Genomic DNA, 10,014 nt, shown 5'->3' on the forward strand with positions numbered 1-10,014 from the left:
TTGTCCCCTCCAATGTTGATATCAGATTTTCGCCCCTGTGGAGAGGATTCCATTAAAGAACACCCTCCTTGTTTTTTTAGACAGGTAACTATAGATCCACAATATAGCATTGGATGCAAAGACATAACACTTACACTTTTACCAGCTGCAGATTATGATCAATAACATCAAAAGCTGCAAAGAAGTGTTTAAAACATATTTTTTTAAATGTTTCTGTATTGAATAATTATAATTCTTTATATTTTATTTAGCTAGGCAAGTCGGTTAAGAACATCTTCTTATTTACAATGACGGCCTACCCTGGACGACCCTGGTTCAATTGTGCGCCGCCCTATGGGACTCCCAATCACAGTCAGATGTAAACAGCCTAGATTTGAACCAGGGACTGTAGTGACACCTCTTGCACTGAGATGCAGTGTCTTAGACCGCTGCACCACTCGGTAACCAATTGGTCCAGCATCGTCCGGGTTAGGGGAGAGTTTGTCTGGGGTAGGCCGTCATTGTAAAATAAGAATTTGTTCTTTTTTTATTTAACTTTTATTTATCTAGGCAAGTCAGTTAAGAACAAATTCTTATTTACAATGACGGCCTACCACGACCAAACCATAACCCGGACGGCGCTAGGCCAATTGTGTGCCACCCTGTGGGACTCCCAATCACGGCCGGTTGTGATACAGCCTGGAATCGAACCAGGGTTTGTAGTGACTTCTCTAGCACTGAGAGTTATGTAATGGTTAACCATTTACAGTATTACTTACTGTTTATAACTTTTTGCGGCTGGTCACATGATGGACCAGGTCGTGACAACTTAACACGTTCTCTGGGTTGAACATTACAGAAAAGATTTGCAGAAAAAAAATGAAGAAAATACTTTGTAAAATGCTATTTTAATGCTCTGTTTGCCCTTCTGCTAAAACAAGGTCACTTAGAACAACCTGGACTCAGGGGTAGACGTAACATAGTAAATGTAAATCTGGGATACTCCAATTAGTATGGTATGTTTTGTATGGTATGTATTAATTTGTGGAAGTCCACCATCCATTCGTATGATATGTTACGAACTGCAATTTGTACATTATGTTACGAATTGCAATTTGTACAATATGTTAGGAATTTGCAAAACATATGATTTGTTACGAATTCCAATTAGTTGTGGCTAACGTTAGGTCGCTGGCTAGGTGGCTAATGTTAGCTAGGGTAGGGGTTAAAGTTAGGGTTAGATCTAAGGTTAAGATTAGGATTTAGATTAAACGTTTAGGGCTAGGGGAAAGGTTAGCTAAAATGCTAAAGTTGGTCAGTGATGAGTTTCAAACAAGCAAACTTATCCTTTAAGCATGACACATCATTTAGTCAAAAAGTGATGTCACTTTCCACCAAAAAAGAAAGAATTCCAAGTATGTCACAGCCCTTTTGTAGTACCATTTTAAGTTTGCAGACGACACAACAGTGGTAGGCCTGATCACCGACAACGACGAGACAGCCTATAGGGAGGAGGTCAGAGACCTGGCTGGGTGGTGCCAGAATAACAACCTATCCCTCAACGTAACCAAGACTAAGGAGATGATTGTGGACTACAGGAAAAGGAGCACCGAGCACGCCCCCATTCTCATCGACGGGGCTGTCGTGGAGTAGGTTCAGAGCTTCAAGTTCCTTGGTGTCCACATCAAGAACAAGCTAGAATGGTCCAAACACACCAAGACAGTCGTGAAGAGGGCACGACAAAGCCTATTCTCCCTCAGGAAACGAAAAAGATTTGGCATGGGTCCTGAGATCTTCAAAAGGTTCTACAACTGCAACATCGAGTGCATCCTGACCGGTTGCATCACTGCCTGGTACGGCAATTGCTCGGCCTCCGACCGCAAGGCACTTCAGAGGGTAGTGTGTACGGCCCAGTACATCACTGGGGCAAAGCTGCCTGCCATCCAGGACCTCTACACCAGGCGGTGTCAGTGGAAGGCCCTAAACATTGTCAAAGACCCCAGCCACCCCAGTCATAGACTGTTCTCTCAACTACCACATGGCAAGCAGGTACCGGAGTGCCAAGTCTAAGACAAAAAGGCTTCTCAACAGTTTTTACCCCCAAGCCATAAGACTCCTGAACAGGTAACCAAATGGTTACCCGGACTATTTGCATGTGTGCCCCTCTCAACCCCACTTTTACGCTGCTGCTACTCTCTGTTTATCATATATGCATAGTCACTTTAACTATACATTCATGTACATACATGAATTGGCCCGACCAACCAGTGCTTCCGCACATTGGCTAACCGGGCTATCTGCATTGTGTCCCACCACCTGACAACCCCTCTTTTTACGCTACTGCTACTCTCTGTTCATTATATATGCATAGTCACTTTAACCATACCTACATGTACATACCACCTCAATAAGCCTGACTAACCGGTGTCTGTATATAGCCTTGCTACTGTTATTTTCAAATGTCTTTTTACTGTTGTTTTATTTCTTTACTTATCAACATACACACACGCACACACTCCTTTTTTTTCGCACTATTGGTTAGAGCCGTAAGTAAGCATTTCACTGTAAGGTCTACACCTGTTGTATTCGGCGCCGTGACAAATAAACTTTGATTTGGTTTGATTTTAAGAATAAGTCTACTGTCACTCTGAACAGTCTGAAGAGGCTTTGACTCATTGTCTCCAAAACTTTGTTTGCACTATAAAGTGAGGTTCAGTCTAGAACAGTTGATCAAAGTAACATAGAGCAGGGCACATACTTCAAGGATTATCTATGTTGAAGAAGACCCTTACCCCCATTTGAAGCAGCTTTATCATTTTTCAACAAACAATTAACCTAGATAGTAGATATGACAAACTGACTGATAGAGCCTGTTTTGGGTTATATATTAGGAAAAATGTGTTTCTGTTCTTAAACGATTCGAGTAGAGGCACTACCTTACATACTAGGCCAGTACAGACCAGGGGCTGTATAAAGGTATCAAGCCTGTTAGAATAGGATTAGATGTAATGTTATTCAATATGATCTAAAAGACAAAAACTGAAACTAAATCAGCACTGAGACGTTTGATACATACTGCCCCAGAAGACCTAGTTCTTATGAATACCATACTGCGTTCATCCACCTCTGGCCTGCTTGCCTCCCTACCTCTGCGGAAGCACAGTTTCCGCTCAGCCCAGTCAAAACTGTTCGCTGCTCTGGCACCCCAATGGTGGAACAAGCTCCCTCAAGACGCCAGGACAGCGGAGTCAATCACCACCTTCCGGAGACACCTGAAACCCCACCTCCTTAAGGAATACCTGGGATAGGATAAGGTAATCCTTCTAACCATCCCCCCCCCTCCACCCTCCCCCCAAAAAAGATATAGATGTACTATTGTAAAGTGGTTGTTCCACTGGATATCATAAGGTGAATGTACCAATTTGTAAGTCGCTCTGGATAAGAGCGTCTGCTAAAGGACGTAAATGTAAATGTTAAGAATACCAATGATGTTTCAACTACATGGATGTATTGAACAATAACCCAGCACCCTGAAAGCACCCTGTCAACAGTTGTGGAACATCAGGTCATGTGAACTGAAGTTCTTAGGAAGGTTACTTTATTACTGTAGTCTTTGATTTTCATTAGCTGTAAAAAGTTTTCCACTTCACTGTTTTAGCTTAATAACCTATGTGTGGTTAGATGTATGTAGCTACTGATTTTGTGTAGTTATTTGGAGGCTAATGTGATCAACTTTGATCGACCATTTGTCAACTACAATATGTCATTTGAAACCAAAAGGTGTATCATCAAATACCAATTCTACAAAAGCCAAAATGTCTGTCTCAAGCCTGCGTGAAGGGTTTGGTGGTGAGTTTCTGAACTGTTAGAGTTAGACCAAGAGTTTAAAGTAATACAGAAAAATATTGGTATTTGAGATCTGAGGCACTGCATATCAGTGCTAGGGGCGTCACTACAGACCCTGGTTCGATCCCGGGCTGTATCACAACCGGCCGTGATCAGGAGTCCCATAGGGCGGCGCAATATTGAATCAGAGTCGTCCGGGTTAGGGGAGCACTGCGTGAAGCCTGAGGGGGTTGTGCTGATTGAACGGATTTGTGACAGCAGGTTAAATGGCGTCCCTTGACAAGGCAAGAGCAAGATGTATGTCAGGAGAAGTGCAGTATTATCAGAAGGAGAGTTACACTCAACGTGATCAAGACGAAGGAGATGATCGTGGACCGCAGGAAAAGGAGGACTGAGCACACCACCATTCTCATCGACAGGGCTGTAGTGGGTCAGTTTGAGAGCTTCAAGTTCCTTGGTGTCCACATCACCAACAAACTAACATGGTCCAAGCAGAGGGCACGACAAAACCTATTCCCCCTCAGGAGACTGAAAAGATTTTGCATGGGTCCTCAGGGTAGCCTAGTGGTTAGAGCGTTGGAAGTTCAAATCCTTGAGCTGACAAGGTACAAATCTGTTGTTCTGCCCCTGAACAGGCAGTTAACCCACTGTTCCTAGGACGTCATTGAAAATAAGAATTTGTTCTTAACTGACTTGCCTAGTTAAATAAAATAAAAATCCTCAAAAGGTTTTACAGCAGCACCATCGAGAGCATCCTGACGGGTTGCATCACTGCCTGGTATGGCAACTGCTCGACCTTCGACCGCAAGGTACTACAGCTTGTACGGCCCAGTACATCACCGGGTCCAAGCTTCCTGCCATCCAGGACCTCCATACCAGGCAGTGTACTGTTCTCTCTGCTCCCGCACAGCACGCGGTACCGGAGTGCCAAATCTAGGTCCAAAAGGCTTCTAAACCACTTCTACCCCCAAGCCATAAGACTCCTGAACATCTAATCAAATGGCTACCCAGACCATTTGCATTGCCCCCCCCCCCCCCCATCTTATTATGCATAGTCACTTTAATAACTCTACCTACATGTACATACTACCTCCATTACCTCGACACCGGTGCCCCCGCACATTGACTCTGTATCGGTACCCCCCTGTATATAGCCCCGCTATTGTTAATTACTGCTGCTCTTTAATTATTTGTTATTCTTATCTTATACTTTTTTTTAGGTATTTTCTTAAAACTGCATTGTTGGTTAAGGCCTTGTAAGTAAGCATTTCAATGTGAGGTCTCCACCTGTTGTATTCGGCGCATGTGACAAATAAAATTTGATTGGATTTGATTTGACTTGTAATACGGAAGAAGAATGGAGGGAAAAAGAGAGGCAGAGGAGGTCTAAGAGAGAGAGGGAGGAAGAGGGTGAGCTTGAGTCGGTAAAAAATGGCGGGAAAAAAAGAGATGGTTTGTTAAAGAAGATTGGTAGAAGGTGTAAACAGAGAGTTGAAGACAGGAGGAGAAATGGAAGTGAATGAGGGCGAAGTATCAGAGGTGGTAGGTGTGGTGAAGTTCTCGGAGCCCGAGGCTTGCACCGAGGGGCAGGATAAAGATGAGTCTGTGACAGTAGGAGGGAAGTTTTTGGAAAAAGTGGACTCTTGCCTTTTGGCTGATCCATTTGAGGTTTCAGGGTGGGTGAAAACAGAGTTGGGTGCTGTGGAATCGGTGAGGGTAACCAGAAGTGGTCTTGTGATAATTATATGTGTTTCTGCTGGTCAGAGGTAGCAAGTGCACCGTGTTAAACGAATGGGGGCAAGAGATGTGAATTGTTCTGCTCTCAAGAAAAGGGCACCATTGAAAGGAGTGATTACTGGAGTAGCGGTAAATGTGAAAGTTGACCAACTGAAGGGGAAGATTCCCGGTGTTTGTGATGCTCGTCGTTTGGTGCGACGCAGACAGGGTGGCGTGAGTGGTGGAACAGAAGAGTCATTGTCTGTTCTTTTGAGTTTTGATGTTGAGTCTTTTCCCGACAAAGTGATGTTAGGATATATAAGTTATCCTGTACGAGATTTTATGCAGACTACATTACGTTGTTACTGGTGTCAAGCTGATGGGCATGTGGCAGCAGTGTGTAGGAGGAAGGATCCTGGGTGTGAGAAGTGTGCAGAAGGGCATGAAACAAAGAAATGTGTAGTATTGGGGAAAGTAGTGGTATGTGTTAATTGTAGGGGTGCCCATGGAGCTGGGGATCAGAAACGTCCCGTGCGAGAGAAGCAGGTTGAGGTTTCCAGGATTAGAGTAGTGCAGAAGTTGTCCTATGCTGAGGCAGTTAAGAAGTAGAGGAAGATGGGTCAAGGGGGGAGGGATCATGAGAGGAAGGGTGTGAGTAGTAGATCTGTACCAGTACAGAGGGATAAACCAACAAGTCATATATGTTTCAGTAAGATTGGATTTTTGGCATTTATAGTAATGGTTATCAACTGTACTGCAGGGATGGAACTAGAAAATAGAGGTTGTGGTGGGAGCTGCAGAGAGGTATTTGGGTGTGCGAGACTTGACATCAGAAGAGTTTTATCTCTTATCTCTTATTCTTATCTGTGTTTTTTTTAACTGCACTGTCGGTTAGGGGCTCGTAAGTAAGCGTTTCACTGTAAGGTCTACACCTGTTGTATTTGGCGCATGTGACTAATAAAATTTGATTTGATTTATGTTGAGTTACAGGGTGTGTTAAGTGGTGGTGTCCCATCCTTTCATGCTGTTGGCCTGAAGTAGGACTAAATAGATGTAAATAGTGGAGTATGGTATTGATTATTATTTTTTGTGAGTGTAGTTTTAGATGGTAGGGTATTTGTTGTATTTTTTGTTGTTGTGGTTGTTGATTAAAAAAAAAATAGGTAAAGTATAAGGGAGTTATACTCCAGTCTAGTAGGTGGCGGTAATGCAACATTTATTGTATGCCAACCTGCCGTTAAATCTCATCGAAGAAGAGGGTCGATTTACTGACGCGGTCCGTTCGGAACAATAAATAGAGCGAACAAGGCTCCTTCCAGTTCACAAGTCTGAGAAGACGCATGAAGAAGTTCTTGCTTCAACAGTGATTGAACGGAACTCCTCTGCCTTCGTCCCGCACTATAGAACATTCCGGATTGATAACGTAACACTTACTTGAACTCTCTTAGTAAAATAATCTAAGAATCTCTATTTTTGTACCGTTAATTTTGATAGAAAATGAAAATAGAGTCTCAGATCCGCCAGAACTATCACGACGATTGCGAAGTTGCAATCAACCGGATGATCAACATGGAGATGTTTGCTTCTTATACCTACACTTCAATGGTAAGGGGACTGTAATTGTTGCTCTACGTAGTATTATTATGCCTGGGCCTAAATATTTTTCTGTACGCCTAGGCAATTAACAGCCTCGAGGTAGACCTATTATTCAAATAAAGCTTATAAATATGCTCTGTTCAATGACATATCTCCTTGACAGGTTAATTAGCAGGTTATCAAGTAGACTAATGAGTTTCCGGATCATATTGCTGTGTCAATCATGCACAGATCCCTCAATGATAGAATGAGTCATGTTTGACATGTTTCTAAACACTTGTCTGTCCACCCAGGCTTTCTATTTCTCCCGTGACGATGTGGCTCTGCCTGGCTTCGCGCATTTCTTCAAGGAGAACAGCGAGGAGGAGCGGGAGCACGCCGACAAGCTACTCTCCTTCCAGAACAAGAGAGGTGGACGCATTTTACTCCAGGACATCACGGTGAGCGCCTGAGCGTCGAAAAAAACACATTTACATTGTATACTGCGCAACATAAAAGAGCATTAACTTCTTCGTAGAGGGTTCTCTGGTAGAAAAGGTTCTTGTCTCAGTTGGAAAGGTTCTACCTGGAACCAAGTGGTTGATCTAGAATCTATGGCAAGAAGTCTAAAGAACCCTTTATAGTCAATCTAGAGCCTTTTCTTTAAAACTGTGAACATAAAGTTTTGGATGAGTAGTCATTCATGTTAATACAGTTCATTGTAAGGCACGCCCTATGTGGCTGCCCTGGTATTAGAGCAAGGTGGCCAGAGGAGAAAATGTCCTGACTGATTAGGCCTGAACACACTGCCTGCATGAGGGGTGTAACTCCATCCACTCTATCCAAACTCTCCCAGTGTTAATATAATACATGCTCACTATTGGTCACGTGCACTGACTACAACAGGTGTACATTTACATTTAAGTCATTTAGCAGACGCTCTTATCCAGAGCGACTTACAAATTAGACTTTACAGTGACATGCGTACTTACGAGCCCATTCCCAACAATGCGGAGTTAAAAGTAAATATTTGCTAAATAAAAAAGGATATGGTAGGCTAGATACAAGTACCCCCGCACTTTCTCTCAGTACAAGGTAGTTGAGAGAATACAGTATGTAGGTAAGGGTGAAGAGTGACTAGGCAATCAGGATATGTGACTGGTGTCAATATGCATGTAGGCTTATGTAGTGTCTGGGGGTATGGCCTAGTGAGTGTGAAATAAGTGGTTTATACACATCTACTCAGACCCCTGTTTGCCTCCAGAACAGCCTGAATTTTTGGGGGGGATGTTCAGAAGGTGTCTGAAACAATCCACAGGGATGTTGGTCCATGTTCACACGCTGAAATCAGGCAGTTGCTGCAGATTTTACGGCGACGTAGTCATGCTGTGAACAGCCCGTTCCATCTCGTTCCAAAGATGCTCTATTGGTTTGAGGTCTTGGGACTGTGCAGTAAACTGAACTCGCTGTTCCAGGCAATGTTTTTCCACTCAATTGCTCACTGGAGTCACTTGTTTTTAGCTGAAAGGAGTGTAACCCGGTGTGGTCGTCTGCTGCAATAGCCCATCCGTGAGAATGATCGACGAGTTGTGTTCTGAGCTGGGTTTCTGGAAACCTTTGGGGTTGCAAGCGCCTTGCTCTATCAACTGAGCCACACCGACCCATATGTGCTTCATATATTCTAGCTTATGTGGTTGTTCATAGTCACTGTTAAAATGACTTCATCTTGATCTTTCTGCATTGGTTCCAATTGTCAGATACACAGATTTAATTGTCTAAACATCTGTTAGTAGTCCCTAACCCTCCTGTGTTCACTCTGTCCTGTGTAGAAGCCAGAAAGTGATGAGTGGGGCAATGGGCTGGAGGCCATGCAGTGTGCTCTGCAGCTGGAGAAGAATGTGAACCAGGCCCTGCTGGACCTGCACAAGATTGCCTCTGACAAGGTTGACCCCCATGTAAGTTATGGTGGAACTGCACATCACATGTATATATCACACAGAATACAGGTACTGTCCCAGTAGATGATTAGGTTGTTGTAGCTCTGATAACTGATGACACAGGATTGTGTGTGACCTGCCTATACACATGTGCAAAATAGTCCACAGATGCACACAATGCAGCTCATGCAGGAGTTACAGCTGCAAACACCTCATTATCTGCCATTACCACCAGGCTCTTGTGTTACTGTATCTACAATAGTCTGTAGTTCTCTTGTCTGACCTGTTTTCCCTCTTTAGCTGTGTGACTTCCTGGAGACCCATTACCTGAATGAGCAGGTGGAGGCCATTAAGAAGCTGGGTGACCACATCACCAACCTCACCAAGATGGATGCTGTCAAAAACAAGATGGCAGAGTACCTGTTTGACAAGCACACCCTGCGAGGCCAGAGCTAAACCACTTCCATCCCCAGGCTACGGCCTCCAGCCTCAGACCAGGACTCCTGGCTTCTCTGATAGATCCTACTGGCTTTGCGTTTATAAGGAGGGTAGAGTGTTAAACTGGTGCAGTGCAACACAGCTGTAACATTGAGGTGTTTTTGTTGACAACACTATTGTATTTTGGAGGCAAGGCATCTTGTAAAACAATAAAAAAATATCACTCGTTTTTCTTTTCTAAGTGTTGACCTGTAGTAACGGATGTTGTAAAAGTCTATTCAGGTTCTTTGCTCCGTCTTACTGAGTATCTCAATTTCCTAGTGATAAATACTGACAATTGTAGACCTTGTGACTGAGGGTCATAACAATGGAAGTTTAACATTTAGAGGACATTACTTTTGACCACAGAGGGCACTATTACAAGATATGTTAAAGACATGTCAAATAAGGGCCCAACCGTTAACTCTACCCCTAAAAGTGAAATGGGTAACTACAGTCAATGTGGACCTTTACTCTGTGTATC

General features: G+C 43.5%; 1 protein-coding gene across 1 annotated transcript; it reads left to right on the forward strand.

Annotated features, from left to right (window-relative positions):
* The first annotated feature begins 6,794 nt into the window (after nt 1-6,794).
* On the forward strand, nt 6,795-9,720 carry LOC106596145 (ferritin, middle subunit). Its single transcript, XM_014187464.3, has 4 exons — nt 6,795-7,146; nt 7,431-7,577; nt 8,946-9,071; nt 9,354-9,720. Exons 1-4 carry the CDS (start codon nt 7,039-7,041, stop codon nt 9,507-9,509), a joined length of 537 nt encoding a protein of 178 aa, XP_014042939.3. The 5' UTR covers nt 6,795-7,038; the 3' UTR covers nt 9,510-9,720.
* The last annotated feature ends 294 nt before the right edge of the window (nt 9,721-10,014 follow it).

This window comes from Salmo salar, chromosome 03 (genome assembly GCF_965601325.2).
Source record: "Salmo salar chromosome 03, fSalSal1, whole genome shotgun sequence".
Classification (NCBI taxonomy): Eukaryota; Metazoa; Chordata; class Actinopteri; order Salmoniformes; family Salmonidae; genus Salmo; species Salmo salar.

Coding starts and splice junctions, on each gene's coding strand:
- LOC106596145 (XM_014187464.3), top strand. CDS start 7,039: ATGAAAATAGAGTCTCAGATCCGCCAGAACTATCACGACGATTGCGAA. Junction 7,147..7,430: donor CTTATACCTACACTTCAATG/GTAAGGGGACTG, acceptor CTGTCCACCCAG/GCTTTCTATTTCTCCCGTGA. Junction 7,578..8,945: donor TTTTACTCCAGGACATCACG/GTGAGCGCCTGA, acceptor TGTCCTGTGTAG/AAGCCAGAAAGTGATGAGTG.